This window comes from Euleptes europaea, chromosome 19 (assembly GCF_029931775.1).
Source record: "Euleptes europaea isolate rEulEur1 chromosome 19, rEulEur1.hap1, whole genome shotgun sequence".
Taxonomy (NCBI): Eukaryota; Metazoa; Chordata; class Lepidosauria; order Squamata; family Sphaerodactylidae; genus Euleptes; species Euleptes europaea.
In genome coordinates, this window is record NC_079330.1 from 26,151,521 (window position 1) to 26,168,097 (window position 16,577).

Below are 16,577 nucleotides of genomic sequence, written 5' to 3' on the forward strand. Positions count from 1 at the left end.
TCTTTCAAAGAGCAACACCCCTGCCTGATAGCGTGAGAGCCAGCATGGTGTAGTGGTTAAGAGCGGTGGTTTGGAACGGTGGACTCTGATCTGGAGAACCGGGTTTGATTCCCCACTCCTCCACGTGAGCGGCGGAGCCTAATCTGGTGAACTGGCTTTGTTTCCCCACTCCTCCACACGAAGCCAGCTGGGTGACCTTGGGCTAATCACAGCTCTCTCGGCCCCACCTACCTCATAGAGTGCCTGTTGTGGGGAGGAGAAGGGAAGGAGATTGTAAACCGGTTTGATTCTTCCTTAAGTGGTAGAGAAAGTCGGCATATGAAAACCTACTCTTCTTCTGCCTTCCCACAGCCAACGCTGAAACTTCTTGAGTGGCTTTTGAGGAAGGCTCAGCGGCCGACGCTTTGAATTTTAAACCCGAGAAAAGGCGTGAGACTCCCCGCATGTTCACATCTTTTATTTGTTACAAATTTACAGGACGAACAAGATTCCAGCACAGTTGCTCAGACGCTGCTGCTGCAGCAGCCGCCTCTCCCCGAGGCTGGGCACAGAATGCCCCCCCATTCTGCCCCATTTAGTGGCGGGTCTCCCATCCCCCTCAGAGTTTGAGGAGGACGCCAGCAATGCCAACCAAGGCGCTTGCCCATGCTGAAAGCAGAAAAAAAAAACCCCAGTGCTTATGAGGGCAGCCAGTCCCAGAGCAAAGAAGGGGAGAAAAGGGGGGGGGAGAAAGGGTTACACCGGGGGGGGGGGGCTTAGCCAATAGCTGCAGCACCCAGACATTGCTATTCCAGTGTTAACACTATTTGGGGGGGGGGGTCCATGAGATAAATACAGTTTGGTGTTTCTATAGCGAGAGATCTATATACACACTCACATATTTTATAGGTATAAAATATGCGTGCACACGCACGGGTTGGGGGAGAGGAGAAGACACATACATACAGTTTCTACGCACTATACATCGGGGGGATTGGGGGAGAAGAGGGGAGCAGGCGGGGGTCAGGCTTCAATTGCCCCAGGGGGGCTCCACTAAAGGTGGGGGTGGAGTATTTAGAGGAGGGCTTCCTCACTGCACGGGGGCCATCGACCCCGATCTGTGCTCCCCGGGGGCCCAGTCCAGTCCCCGGTTATTTACAGTCCCGGGGAGCGCCCAACCTTTCGCCTGAGTCGGGTGGGTGGACAACACAGGCGGCCGCGGGGGGGGGGCAGGGAAGGGAAGACGCCCCCCGTTCACTGCTTCTTCTCGCGCGTCGTGATGGTGACCAGTTGCTTGGCTGCCTTGGCAATGTCGTAGGCACACTGGATGACCTGCTGCGTCAAGAGCTGGTAGTCCACGGGGGCCCCGGGCTCGGGGGGCACCGTCTTGCGGCACTCGCTCTGCAGCCGGTAGGCGCTCGCATTGAGGAGGCGCAGGGAGCTGCGCACCGTCTCCAGGGCAGGCTTCTGCAGAGAGGAGGGGGTTCCCTCATTAAGGGCGGGCGAAGCAAGGGAGCCAGCGCGGGGTAGTGGTTAAGAGCGGTGGTTTGGAGCGGTGGAGACTGATCTGGAGGACCGGGTTTGATTCCCCACTCCTCCACGTGAGTGGCGTAGGCTAATCGGGTGAACTGGATTTGTTTCCCCACTCCTGCGCATGGGCTAGTCACACTCTCTCAGCCTCCCCCTCCTCAGGAAGGGAAGGTGATTGTAAGCCGGTTTGAGTCTCCCTTAAGCGGCAGAGAAAGTCGACATATAAAAACCAACTCCTCTTCTTCTTTTCCTAAAGCTCCTGATAAATGATGGCCTGCGGAGGAGGCTCTCCGCCGCATCTCTGCATGATGTATTGTTCTGGATTGGTTTCGACTACAGGCACTGTATCTATGTATCAGGTCTGATTAGATCATTCCTGAGATGTGCCCTCAGAAGGCACTGTTCATTGCACCTCTGTTTTGAATGTCACTCCCTAAGAGAGTAACAGTGACTCATGCAAAGACACTGAGTAGCAATTCATAATTGTCTGAGAACTTTTACAAGATTGGAGCATGTGGGGAGGGGGCTTTATGAAATATGCATGCAGTTAAGCACTCAAAGCCTGGGTAGTTAGTTTGTCAATACATTTTAAACCAGTATGAAAATAGACTGTCCCCCCAACCCCGGCAGCCCTAAAAGCATCTAAGCCTCTCTCACACCTGCTCCTTCCCAGCATAACAAGAAAACAGAAGCCCAAACCAGCCCCAGATCTTCAAAACTCCTCTTCCCCAATGACAGTCGGGCCTGAAATTAATCTGACTGCAAAATGACGTTTTCAAAATCCAAATCCTTCTTCTGAACAAGCAACTTGGATAAGCTGCAGGGTTCAGATCCAGTTTAGGAGAAAACAGACACCTCTTTTGGTTAGGTTTGAGCCTCAGCGCACGCAGCCTCAAACCCTACAAAACAGGCTCTATACCAGTGGTTCCCAAAGAGGGCAGTAACCACCCCCGGGGGGGGGGGATTACCTAGGGGGGCACTAAGAAGGCAGCAGGGGGGCACTAGAGATGTGCCCCTTCAACAGTGTTGCTGGATAGGGTAGGGGGAGCTGGGGTTGAGTTTGTGGAACCAAGAGGACAGTGATCCTAAAAGTTTGGGAACCTCTGCTCTATACACTAATGAGTCTCAGTGACTTTTCGGCAGAGCCAGCTACAATTGCACTTCGTAGTCAAAAGAGACCCACCTCTCTGGTGGTACGCTTGGTGGGAGCTGAATCAGGACATAGGACAGAAAGCCAACAGCGGACATGCCAAAAAAACACCCCACAGTGGCTGGGGCCCTTAGAGCAGGGGTATCCAACATATGGCCCAGGGGTCGGATCCAGCCCCTTGAGATTTATTATCTGGCCTGTGAGCCAGTCAAGGCAGCCGCCCGATCTGGGCTGGCGAGGCCTGGCCCGGCCAAGTGACATTTATGTCCTATCCAGCCCTCGTAAGAAATGAGTTCAACCCCCCTGCCTTAGAGGCTTCGCTCAGGCCCACGCGGCCCTGCTTGAGCAACTGGGACCCGTTTATATACTTTCATGCTTCATCCTGGCACTCCAAGCAGGCAGCCTCCCTCCAGCCTCGGGACCCTCCCTCTAACTTAAATGGCTCTCCCTCCAGGCTAAGACACGATACCTGCCCCCCCCCCGATAGTCTGAATGACTGAGGGTAACTCCAAAGCAGCAGCTCAACCAAGCTGGATCCCACCCTGTGCAGAAGGCCTTTGGCCCCTGCAAACCAGCCATGTCCCCCTCTCACCTACCTTGGGGAAAAGCGACGCCATCTCCGTGACGGCCGTGTGGATTTTCTCCGAACAGGGGACGAAGCTGCTGGGGTCAGAGGGAGAGAATGAGAGTCTGCGGCGACGCGGGAAGGGCAGCGAGCCCCTCCTGGGAGTCAAGAAATCCTCCTTCCATCAAAAGCAACAAGATGTGCTCCCTGCTCCCCCCACCCAGCACTTCCCAAATTTCTTGCAACTTCAGACTTGGAATCCCATTTGGGCACATCTGGACTTCATGGAAACGTGCCCAGAGCGGCAGCTCATCCAGAGATGACGGTCAAACTCCTCTGAGAGTTGACAACTCTGTTCCCTTTCGCTCTCCTTTGGAAGCCCATCGCACCATTCAGATCATTCCGAATTAACATCTTATCCCCCTGCCCCTCTATACAGAGGCTGTCTAGAAGACCCAGGAGAGTGACTTGGGGAAAATTGCAACAGGCATAACATTCAGTTTCTTCAAGGGTGCAGCTCAGCTGCCATTGACAAGTCTGGACCTCATCCTGCCCAACTTTGGGCCACCATTCCCGGCACAGTCCCAAACAAAAAAGTATTCCTCGGTCCCCAGCACCGCCCCATTTCCCACAAAGCTGCAACCAGGATGTTGCGCCAGGAAGAGTCATAGAATCAGAGTTGGAAAGGGCCATAGTCCAACCCCGTGCTCAATGCAGGATCAGCCTAGAGCATCCCTGACAAGTGTTTGTCCAGCCTCTGCTTGAAGACTACTGGTGAGGGGGAGCTCACCATCTCCCTAGGTAGCTCATTCCACTGTCGAACTACTCTTGCTGTAAAAATGTTTTTCCCTAATATCCAGCTGGTACTTTCCCACCCATAATTTAAACCCATTATTATTATTATTTCAATTAATTTTTAAAAGGAGTACAGAAAGAAAAGAGGGGTAAAACAGAGAGGGAAAATTTAACATTTCATTTTATGTCCATGCCCAGGATAACCCATTTACATATTCTTACCCCAGAATTGTTTCTCTTGTTACAAGTATAAAATCTAACATATAATTCATAACTCCTTGATACTTCTTTTCTCTTCTCTACTTCACCTATCGTTACTAAAAAGCTATTGTAACTGTGAATTTCAACTTATAATGAATTCTGAATTCCCGTTATAGGAAACTGAGCCTATTGTTGGAAACAGAGAGGTCATGTCTGTCTGAAGTAACTTAACCCTAACCCATTATGGCGAGTCCTGTCCTCTGCTGCCAACAGGAACAGCTCCCTGCCCTCCTCTAAGTGACAGCCCTTCAAGTACTTAAAGAGAGGGATCCATCCAGACCTGTCGTGCTTGAACTCCTGAGCAGCGCGGAGCAGCTCCTGGATGTTCTTGGTGACCTGCTCCGTCTTGAGGATGACGTCCTCCGTGCTGGGCAGCCCCGGGTCCAGGTCTCCTTCCAGGGGCTCCGGTTCAGGGTGCAAATCGTCATCTTTGCCCAGGTCTAAGAAGCGCTTCCCATCCATGCTAGGAAAGGGGGAAAAGGCCGGCAGAACAACCCTTCCAGGGTTACCGGGAGAGCTGGCGCTGCCCTCCGGCATCCCCACGCCCCTTCAGACTCACTGACAATGGCTGCCCAAGCACACAGCCGGCACCTGCTCAGGAGAGCATACCTGTCGTTTAAGCAAAGCACGTTCCTGGGCATCGTGGCTAGAAGCCGAAGAGGTTGCCGGTGGCCGAGGGGGCGGGACTTTGGTGCTCTGCTGAGCTACTGGCCCCCTCCTTTAGGACCCAGGACTGGTTATGCCAAAGGCAGAAGTCATGCCAAGTTACCTGGTAAGAAGGCCCCGTTTCCCGGTGCTCTTGGTCCCCAAAGCAAGTCCCGACCCTGCCCGTCCCAAACAGCTAGGCCCTCTCACAGGGGCAAAGCGTCCCCTCCCACCCAAAGGCCAGTCTGAACCAAGAGAAAGAGGCTGGTCTCCCTCCCCCATCCCCGCCATACTTGAAATGGCTTTAGACTAAATCAGACCATCAGTCCATCGAGGTCAGTATTGTCTCCTTGAACAAGCCGCAGCTCTCCCGGGTCTAGGGTTGCCAACCTCCAGGTGGTAAAGTATACACTAGTTAGCCTGCTGTATGGTGTGTTAACTACAAATAAACCAGCAGTGTTGCCAAACAAAAACACATATAGTAAATATGCTCTATTGTTAGTTACTCACATATAACATAACAACGTTATGCATCTTGCTACAAATTACAAATTTCAAATTACAAGAGTGCAGCGTAATGAATCTCCTAAGGATAGGAGAATAGAATTGGAGACATTTATATGCAGTGCATTTCTTTCTCCACTATGCGGCGATCGAGTACAAGTTGATCCCATCGCATTCTTCCGTCACTGGGACAATGTTGTGCAAATACTTGCTGTAATTGCCAAGTCCTTTCAGTGCGGTTCTTCTACGCTGTTTTCTACCCCGTTGATGATAGGGGTGTCGATGAAAATCACTACAGGGGTCCGGTTATCACCCTGTTTCGACCCCAAGTAAGTCTTCCTCAAGGGACCAATACTGGCTATTCATTGATAAGCTCGTGTATTGGTCGAGGACCCAGTCCTTAGGAGATTCGTTACGATGCACTCTTGCAATTTGAAATTTGTAACAAGATTTTAACGTTGTTATGTTATATGTGAGTAACTAACAATAGAGCACATTTACCATACGTGTTTTTGTTTGGCAACACTGCTGCTTTATTTGTAATTAACCTCCAGGTGGTGGCTGGAGATCTCCCGCTATTACAGCTGATCTCCAGGCGACAGAGCAGTTCCCCTGGAGAAAACGGCCACTTTGGCAACTGGACTCTATGGCATTGAAATCCCTCCCCTCCCCACACCCCAAAATCTCTAGGTATTTCCCAACCCTGAGCTGGCAACCCTACCCGGGTCTCAGGCGGAGGACTTTTACATCACCCTACTGCCTGGTCCTTTTACCTAGAGATGCTGGGGATTGAACCTGTGGCCTTCTGCACATAAAGCCGAGGCTCTTCCACTAAGCCACGGCTGTAAGCATGCCTCACCTGAGTGGCAGGTCCCCTCCCTGTGTATTGTCGTAATCGCTGTCCGTACCACTGCCATGGCGGTCCAGTTTCCCAGGCTAGGAGGAGGGAACAAGGGCAGAGTCAGGCCATGTAAGGGAGAGTACCCATCTTGACTTCATTGCTAAGGGTCAGTCCTAGGAATGTTCTCCATGCCTTGGCCTGTCAAAGAGTACTCCCCCTCCACACACATTGTAGGTTTAGTGCCTTTCTGATAACATAAGAACATAAGAAAAGCCCTGCTGGATCAGACCAAGGCCCATCAAGTCCAGCAGTCTGTTCACACAGTGGCCAACCAGGTGCCTCTAGGAAGCCCACAAACAAGATGGCTGCAGCAGCACCGTCCTGCCTGTGTTCCACAGCACCTAATAGAATAGGCATGCTCCTCTGATCCTGTCCATGAACATGTCCACTTCCCTCTTAAAGCCTTCCAAGTTGGCAGCCATCACCACATCCTGGGGCAGGGAGTTCCACCATTTAACTATGTGTCTGTGAAGAAGTACTTCCTTTTATCTGTTTTGAATCTCTCACCCTCCACCTTCAGCAGATGACCCCGTGTTCTAGTATTATGGGAGAGGGAGAAAAACGTCTCCCTGTCCACTCTCTCCAAACCATGCATAATTTCATAGACCTCTATCACGTCTCCCCTTATCCGCCTTCTTTCCAAGCTAAACAGTCCTAAGCATTTTAACCGTTCCTCATAGGGAAGTTGCTCTAGTCCCTTGATCATTTTGGTTGCTCTTTTCTGCACCTTCTCAAGCTCTGCAATATCCTTTTTTAGGTGTGGTGACCAGAACTGTACACAGTATTCCAAGTGAGGTCTCACCATAGATTTGTACAAGGGCAATATGATATCAGCTGTTTTATTCTCTATGCCCGCCAAATAAAACTACAGGCATGCCTCCCTCTTGCAAAGCTAAAAGCAAACTTTTAGGGGCTCAAGAATTAGCTGCCTCAGATGAGCCCATCTCATGTGCTTTTGTGTACAAGTCCGTGTTCTGAGTGAGCCTCAAGAACTGGAGGCAAGGCCAGAGCACAGACTCATGCAGGCCCACATCGGGTAGCCTCCTCCCTGGATGACACTTTGAGCTTTTGATTTCTCCTGATTTGCAGTTTGGAAACAACTAGCTAAGGGAGGACAGCAGGAAAGCTGAGCCCCCCCCCCACTATCTCCCTTTTTCTTTTAGGGGAGTGAAAGCCAAAAGGTAACTCCCCAAACCCAGGCTGTTGGGGGCTCAAGAGACAAAACGACACACACCCTCCCAGGCAGTGCATGGGCCAGATTACTGCAGGCTCTGCCAGACGCCTTTCCATCACCGCCCTCCTCACCAGAACACAGCAACTCACCATGTGACGCCCGCTGTCCGGTTGGCACGAGAGGAGCGGAGAAGATGGAGGAAAAGGCATTGACGAGACAGAGCCTCCCTTCCGGACCTGACACCACAAAGGGGAGGGTTTAGGCTTGACCCGCGCAACAGACACACATGGGAGCTCCCGGGGTGGCGGAGAGAGGGTCTCCCGTGTACCAGGAAACCCTCGGCATGCGCCAGGGACCTTGCACCCACTCCCCAGCAGCGGCTCCCCCCTCACACAAAGATTCCACTCACCCGGTAAATGCCGGACGGACTGTGCACAGAATACATGGTCTCGTCGTCCATCTCCTGGCAGGCAGAGGAATAAATCGTGAGCAAAATCTCAAAGCGGGTTAGTGCACTAAAAGGTAAAAGGTAAAGGTCCCCTGTGCAAGCACTGGGTCATTCCTGACCCATGGGGTGATGTCACATCCCGATGTTTTCTAGGCAGACTTTTGTTTTTACGGGGTGGTTTGCCAGTGCCTTCCCCAGTCATCTTCCCTTTACCCCCGGCAAGCTGGGTACTAATTTGACCGACCTCGGAAAAATGGAAGGCTGAGTCAGCCTTGAGCCGGCTACCTGAAACCAACTTCTGTCGGGATCAAACTCTGGTCGTGAGCAGAGCTTGGACTGCAGTACTGCAGCTTACCACTCTGCGCCACGGGGCTCTTGGTTAGTGCACTAGCCAATGCTTTTCATATTCTTTGTGCTGATTTGTTTGTCTGTTGCAAAAATCGGACCTATTTCATTTGCTCCAAGTCCTTTACAACAAATAACATATAAGCTATAACTTTTATTTATGTGTTATTGTATTGCATTTTCCAAATTTTATTGTTGCCAATTTTAGTGTGGTATTGTTGGATTGTATTTTATTCAATTGGACCAATTTTAAATAAAGGGGGGAAAACTGGTTAGGTTGGGGTATTTTGTTAGTGGGATGGTGCTAGCTACATATTTTAATAGTTTTATATTTTAATGTTAATATATTATATTTTTATCCGTTTTTATGTTGTTCTTAATCTCCTCTCTCTCCTATGTTGTTTTGAATCTCATTTTAATCTTAAAAATCTGTTAACGTAAGTTGCCACGAGACCCTTTGGGCGACTAAAAAATCTAATAAAGAATTGAATATTTTATTTCATTTTTATTTGATATGATTTGTATCCTGCTTTTCCCCCGATGAGAGTCAGGCTGAGGGCGGCTAACAACCATACGTTTATACCATTAAATAAACATAGTCATAAAACCTACATATATCAGTATTAACACTTAGAACCTAATTACCCCAAAACTACCTAAAAAAAGATGGTGTCCTAACAATAAAACAATTACTGACCCATGGAGTCACATCATGACAAGGCAGACTATGTTTTCAGGGTGGTTTGCCATTGCCTTCCCCAGTCATCTACACTTTACTCCCAGCAAGCTGGGGACTATTTTACTGACCTCGGAAGGATGGAAGGCTGAGTCAACCTTGAGCCCGCTACCGTTGGGATCGAACTCAGGTCGTGAGCAGAGCTTGGACTGCAGTACTGCAGCTTACCACTCTGCGCCACGGGGCTCTTTCCTCCTGCTATGGGTGAGCAAAAAACCACAGCAGGGGACCCAATACCCCCACAAGTGAGCTCAATTCACAGAGAACGTTTTCAATACGCAACTTATTGGAAAACTTCTACGACTCCAGAAATGGCTGAACGGATTACCAAATTATTTGATTTTGCTTTGATGTCAAAATTAACACACCTGATTAAAATGCATTCAATAGTTGACTTTAAGGTGAAATGGCAGCCATTATATGACAAATATTCATGTGTCTTAAGTGTTTGTTTTTTAGTATGCAGAGAGGCAGTACGGTAAACAGTATTTAGCTTTCCAAGTCTGCAGTTTTAGTTCAATTGACATAGAAATGTTTATGTATGTATTCCATCGTAACAGTTATTACCTGATGGTGTGTGCATTAAGTGCCGTCAAGTCGCTTCCGACTCATGGGGACCCTATTAATCAAAGTCCTCCAAAATGTCCTATCTTTGACAGCCCTGCTCAGATCTTGCAAACTGAGGGCTGTGGTTTTGTTTATTGAGTCAATCCATCTCTTGTTGGGTCTTCCTCTTTTCCTGCTGCTCTCAGCTTTTCCTAGCATGATTGTCTTTTCCAGTGACTCTTGCCTTCTCATAATGTGACCAAAATACGATAGCCTGAGTTTAGTCATTTTAGCTTCTAGGGTCAGTTCAGGCTTGATTTGATCTATAACCCACTGATTTGTTTTTTTGGCAGTCCACGGTATCCGTAATACTCTCCTCCAACACCACATTTCAAAAGAATCTACTTTCTTCCTATCAGTTTTCTTCAATGTCCAGCTTTCACTCCCATACATAGTAATAGGGAATACGATGGCATGAATTAACCTGATCTTGGTGGCCAGTGACACATCCTTACACTTAAGAATCTTTTCTAGCTCCTTCATGGCTGCCCTTCCCAGTCTCAATCTCCTTCTGATTTCTTGGCTGCACTCTCCCTTTTGGTTGATGATGGAGCCAAGGATGACCTGATTACCAATTACTAATTCAATGCTTCAAACCTTTTTGCGTCTTATTGTGTAATATAGAAGAATAAATTAATAATTAGGTTTAGAAACCAACAATTTTAGTTTAAAGTTGATGGGTGCATGTATGTATTATTACACTGAAGCTCGGGCACAGACATATTTCTTTCTCTGATTTTCCCCCATTCTTTTTTCCCTTGTTTTCTTTTTTCTGCACCCCCATATATAAAAATAAAAATTATTAAAAACAAAACAAAACACAGGCAACAACATGACAAATAAAATTCAACGTAAGTAAAAAAAAAAAAAAGCAAGTAGGGGACGCAAGCTCTCGAAGGGTCGAGCAGAGGAGGCCAATTAATGTACAACCGTTGCTGCCCTCACCCACAGGCTTGGTAGAACTTCTCCCTCTTAAAGGCCCTGCAGAACTGAACGAAGTCACGCAGGACCTAGGTCCGACGCGACAGAGAGCTCCACCTCCCGAGGAAGCCTGTTCCACTGAGGAACCGCTCTCACGATTTACACCAGCATCACGAAATGTACGGCGCATGCGCTCGCCGGCACTCACCCCGGGGTGGAACGGCTGCAGGCGGGTCACCAGGTCGTCCACCGGCTGCTGCTGCCCAAAGGGCTTTAGCGCACTGGTGCCCGGCTCGTACATGGAGAACGCATGGCGGTCGCGCCGGTGGGCTCCAGTGGCAGGCAAAGCGGCGTGGCCATGCTCGGGGCGTTCACTGGGAGGGGGCCCCGCCGGGTGGGCCTGCCCCGCCTGCTGACGGATCTGCATGTTCTCTGACTGCAGCTTGTGAATCTGAAACGACGGCACGGGAACATCAGGGCAGGCAGCTTTTGCCACAAAATCAAAGAAGGCTCTCTCACTGCCTCGTCCACGTGTGCATACATGCAACGCTACCCTGGAGGATTCTCCAATTGCAAAAGGTGCCTAGAGAAGCCAGCCTTGGCCAGGGGGAGGTTTTCAACATTGCAGTTCACACACACACCCAGAAATAAAAGAGAGTCCCTTAGAGGTCAGAAATGAAGCTGCCGATGCTTTTAAAAATGCCCCCCCCCCCGAGCCCCGGCTGCTCACCTCTCTCTGCAACCGCCGCAGTTCATCGCTCAGGCTGTTGTTGACTTTCATAAGCTGCTGCACTTTGGCTTCCGAAGCAGCCAAGGCCTTCTTCACCTCCAGGTACTCCTGCAGCGTGATGGGCCCATCGGAGAGGTCGGAAGAGTCCATGCTCTATTGGGGGGTGGGGGAGAAGAGAAGGAAGTCTGTGAGATGGCCGCATCCCTGAGGCACATGTGAAGATGGGGCCACGGCAGCTTCGTCCCATTGAACTGAGCGGGGGGTGCCCTGGAATGCTCACAAACACACCAGCTGCTCAGGAGCTGGCAAACAGCACTGGAAAGCTTCAATGCCGCTGACCCAGTGGGCCGGGGGTGGATGGGCTTGGAAGCTGTGGCCTGAGAGAGGCCGAGGGGATGGAGGAATCGGCCGTGCGGCCACAAACATCCATGTGCCTCACTCCTATTGCTAGTGCCAACTCTTTTATTCTACTGAACTGCCTTACACTGACTCAGAAAAGCAGTCCATCAGTCCATCAGGGTCAGTACTGCCTACTCAGACAGGCGGCAGCTCACCAGGGTCTCAGGCAGAGTTCATTCCCATCACGTGCCACCCAATCCTTTGAACAGGAGATGCCAGGGATTGAACCTGGGACTTTCTATGTGCCAAGCAGATGCTCTTCCACTGAGCCACTGCCCCTCCCTACATTGTGTCAGCTTACAGGAAATATTCAGTACGAGGAAAGAGAAACGGGGGTGCAAAGAAACGACTCAGGTTTGCTTCGCGGCAGACAGAAGCAAAGAAGAGTTGGTTTTTATATGCTGACCTTCTCTACCTTTTAAGGAGAATCAAACCAGTTTACTATCTCCTGCCCTTCCTCTCCCAACAGACACGTTGCGAGGTAGGTGACGCTGAGAGAGCTCTAAGAGAACTGTGACTAGCCCAAGGTCACTCAGCTGGCTTCATGTGGAGGAGTGGGAAAACAAACCCGGTTCTCCAGATAGAGTCCACCGCTCCAAACCACTACACCTGAACAGAACCAGCCAGCTTTCGAACTGTGCTCTCCTCCTCCCTACTTATCCAAATCACCAGCCATTATTTTGGCTCCAGCTATCCAAGGATAGCTCCTGTTCCTCTGGTTATTGCCGCCCCCTTCTCCCCGCCCTCCGGTCCCTGCAGAGCTCACCCGGGCCCGGTTATTGCGAGCAGCGTTGCCCCCTCGCAGGGGCTCCTGGTCGGGGTCTTCGTCTGAGGCAACGCTGTCGTAGTCGTGCTGGTCATCAACGTCGCTGGGGCCGTGCAGAGCGGAGTCGAGGGTCTCTGAGCCGGGGAGGGGGAGTGCGGAAGAATGTTAGGATGAAGGGGATGTTGGCGGGAAGTCCCACTCCCACGAAAACAGCCTCCCCTTCCTCCTTCCCTGCTCCCCAACCCTCACCTGTGGGGCTGACCAAACCCTTGCCTTGCTGCCGGCGCTTCGCCTCGCTCAGGATATCGATGATAAGGGTGGCAAACTCCCGGGCATTAAAGCGGGCGAGTTTCTGCCGACCCTAGAAGAGAGGAACGAAACCGTGAGGGCCAGAAGCATCAGGGTCCCTTTCGGATTCCCAAGATCCAGCTTTTGCCCTCTGAAATGACGCTTACAAAGATTAGTGCTTCGGAGTATCACCCTCCCTTCTCACCTGCAAAGTTGCCACCCCCTGCCCACCGAGAAATAAGCAGCCAACAAAAAAAAGAGAGAGAAGAGGAGGAAGAGGAAAAGGAAGAAAAAGAGGAAGAAGAGGCAGAAGAGGAAAAAGAGGAAGAGGGAAAAGAAAAGGAAGAAGAAGAGCAAGAGGAAAGAGACGATGAGGAAGAAGAAGACGAGGAAGAAAAAAAGAGGAAAAAGAAGAAGAGGAAGAAGAATCAAACCGGCTTAACAATCACCTTCCCTTCCCCTCCCCACAACAGACACCATGTGAGGTAGGTGGGACTGAGAGAGCTTGAAGAGAGCTGTGACTAGCCCACGGTCACCCAGCTGGCTTCGTGTGGAGGAGTGGGGAAACCAACCCGGTTCACTAGATCAGCGTCTGCTGCTCATGTGGAGGAGTGGGGAATCAAACCCGGTTCTCCAGATCAGAGTCCACTGCTCCAATCCACCGCTCTTAACCACTACACCATGCTGGCCCCCCCCTTACCTGATTGCGTGTTGCGGAGTATTCGGGGTTCACCGGCAGGAAGGGCACGGCGCTGCGCTCCGTCACCAGCGTGCTGTGGTTCTGCGTGGTGAGCCAGACTTTGGAGAAGAGGGGAGGAAAAAGGGGGCATTCAGCAGAGTCCATTTCGGGGGGGGGATGCTCAGGTGGGGGGGGCTTCTCCATCCCCTTGGCCCAGAAATGGGGGAGAAGAGGCCAAAATACACTCAGTTCCTCCAAGAGAGAGGGCAGAAAACCCTGCCCCAATGTGAAGGTGAGAAGCACCGGGCTGCTTTCCAAGCTGCAGCGCTTCCCCCCCATGAGTCCCCTCAAGTCCTGGTTATCTGAGAAAATGGGGGAGAGGAACCACTCAGAGCAGACCCTCTGCTGGGCCTCCCCCCTCGCCCCCCATCCTCCCAGAGGGGCCATGTGACCCCCACCTCTCGGCTGCCTCTTCTGAAGGCTCTTCAACCCTCATTCCCAACCCAAACCTTCCCAACAAGGACTGGCAAAGGAGCTTGGGGCTTTTCAGGTTAGGGGGGAAAGACAAGGGGAGGGCATTATCTATTGTCTTGAGCAGGGGTCCCCAACTTTTTCGAACCTGTGGGCCCTTTGGGAACTCCGATACTGGGAGGAGCTGTGTAACAGCCAGGTTTGCAGATTAGAAGAAGAAGAGTTGGTTTTCACGTGCCGACTTTCTCTGCCACTTAAAGGAGAATCAAACCCGCTTACAATCACCTTCCCTCCCCCTCCCCACAACAAACACCCTGGGAGGTAGGTGGGGCTGAGAGAGCTGTGACTAGCCCAAGGTCACCCAGCTGGCTTCGTGTGTAGGAGTGGGGAAACAAATCCAGTTCAGCAGACGGTCTACCCGGAAGCGACGCGGACACTCTTGCGATCCCGGCCGAAACTGTATGGTTTCCCTAGAGTTTCAGCCAAGGTTGCCAGAGCGTCCGTGTCGCTTCAGGGTAAACCGAGAAGTGACGCGCGCAGAGCGTGCGCGTGCCTGCTTTGCCCACCGGCCCTCAGCTGGCTGGCGGGCAACCCGGTGGATTGGCAGGATTTTGCCCGCCACCACCGGGCACCTGGCAACCCTATCTGAGACCGGGGCCCCAAACCCTAACCTCTGCTACCGACTCCATTCATGAAGTCTTGGCCAAGCCCTCTTGCTCCCCCGTGAAAGGCGGCAGCTCCCCACGACAGGCCTTGTTCTGGCCAGGAAGCCGCAGCCCCGTGAAGCAGGAGGCGGACAAGCAAATGAGACTCTTCCAGCGGACGGCCCTGCCACATCTTGTCTCCAAACCCCAAAGGACAGAAACCATCTTGGTCCTCAAAAAGCTGAAACGGGAAAGAAGAGGATGCACCTAACCGGCCCCAGATCTCCCCTCCAGAGCCCGCACAGACCACCCTCTGCGTTTTCTGATATCAGGATGCAAATTCCAGCAGGGCAGGGTGGGGTCGGGTGGGAAGAGCAGAGTTCCTCTGCTGCAAGAGAGATAAACCGGCCACACGGAAGGACCTTCAATCTGCTTGCCTTTCAGGGGTCGATCTGGTCCGGATATCGGAGCAGTAATCGGCGCTCAAAGCCCAAAGCAGGAAAGCAGAGGAGAGAGGAGGCAGCTTAAGCAGGAGAGAGAAAAGCCCAAACTGGCCCCGCTTGGGGGTCTGGCCCCAAAACTCGGCCAGGCTCTCCAAAAGTCAGCTGCGGCTCGGGGCACAGCTTCGAGGGAGGGTCAGCCCCGCTCTAGCCATATCTAGCCCTCCCTGCAGCCTGCTACGCTCACTCACACCCCCCACCCTTTTACCAGAGTCTCCAGCGTAGAGTTTGGGAAAGTAACTGTGCTCTCTCCCTCTCTCTGCTGTAGATCCGCTGCCGGATGCGGCTGGCCAGGAATGGGAAGCGAGGCCCGCTGGGGGCGGGAGAGGGAGGGAAGCGGCTGCGTTCCTGCACAACCACAGCCCGGCTTTTCTCCCTCCCTTGGGGTACTCCGAGGCCGGTCTTGGCAAGCTGGCACAGAACATCGCAAGCCCACCCACGCTCCTCAACCCCACTTACTATGGCTGGCATGCGCGCGCCCAGGCCGTTCCACCCTGCCGCCCCCCCACCCCACCCAGAGCTTCTGGCCGAGACTCTGCTGGGCCGGGCTTTGCTGGGCACCGGCCAAGCGGGATGAATTCGCCAGCACCCCGGGGGCAAGGAAGCGGCGGCTCCTTTCGCTGCAGCGCCCGAGAAAGCGCCGTGGCAATACGAAGCAAACGGCTGGCCCCTCTCTCTGAGATTTCCCATCTGAGGATTTCGCAGCTGGAGGGGTTTTCACTCCTCCGGCCCCCCTCGTTGTCATCTCTGCCTTCCTCCAAGCAGCTCAGGGGGAGGTTCCGCCCCCCACCCACCAGTTTTAGACGCACAGGAACCCTGCGAGGTAGACCAGGGAGAGCGAGCGATGGGCCCAAAGTCACCCTCTAAGCTTCATGGCCAAGTGAGAATTCAAACCCAGGGCCCCTGACTATCGAATCCATCCAACCCCCTATCCACAGTATCTTTCATGACCCTCCATTTTACAAGTTCAAGTTTTAACCCCCCAAAATCTTGTTGTTCTCTACAGTGCTACTGGACTCGAAGCTAACTTTTGTTTTGTCGGAGTGGATTGAAAAAATGATGGAATTAGTAGAGATGGCAAAACTTACGGCGTTGATAAACCAAAAGGATGACAATGAATTTGCAAAAGAATGGGAGGCATGGACTAATCATTGCAGAAATGAACTTAAATGTGATATTAAGAAATATATTAAGAAATATATTTTGATCTAATTCAGTGTGGATATATTAGACATGGATGCTTTGGTTACAATTGAATTAGACAAATAATACAAAGAGAGAAACAATGTTAAATAAAGGGTTACAGGAGGGGAGAGGGGAAGTTAATGAATTATACTTTTTGATATGTGAACTGGAATGTATAATGATTTGGAAAAAATAAAAAAAATTATTAAAAAAAAAGAAAAGAAAAGCCAAGCCTGCTTCTGGGATGGAGAGTGACCGCTTTGAAGAAGAGTTGGTTTTTATATGCCGACTTTCTCTACCACTTAAGGGAGAATCAAACCGGCTTAGAATCACCTTCCCTTCCCCTCCCCACAAC

General features: G+C 51.4%; 1 protein-coding gene across 1 annotated transcript in view; it reads right to left on the minus strand.

Moving 5' to 3' along the window:
• Positions 1-1,232: 1,232 nt before the first annotated feature.
• GIT1 (GIT ArfGAP 1) overlaps positions 1,233-16,577 on the minus strand; it is a 56,909-nt gene continuing 41,564 nt past the window's right edge. Inside the window, exons 12-22 of the mRNA XM_056865227.1 lie at positions 13,444-13,541; positions 12,705-12,816; positions 12,456-12,589; positions 11,291-11,443; positions 10,769-11,011; positions 7,914-7,967; positions 7,654-7,740; positions 6,289-6,365; positions 4,561-4,743; positions 3,256-3,319; positions 1,233-1,446 (exon numbers count right to left, since the gene is read on the minus strand). Coding sequence (XP_056721205.1) covers positions 1,234-1,446; positions 3,256-3,319; positions 4,561-4,743; positions 6,289-6,365; positions 7,654-7,740; positions 7,914-7,967; positions 10,769-11,011; positions 11,291-11,443; positions 12,456-12,589; positions 12,705-12,816; positions 13,444-13,541 — 1,418 coding nt within the window. The 3' untranslated portion in view covers position 1,233. The remainder of the gene's footprint in view (positions 1,447-3,255; positions 3,320-4,560; positions 4,744-6,288; positions 6,366-7,653; positions 7,741-7,913; positions 7,968-10,768; positions 11,012-11,290; positions 11,444-12,455; positions 12,590-12,704; positions 12,817-13,443; positions 13,542-16,577) is intronic.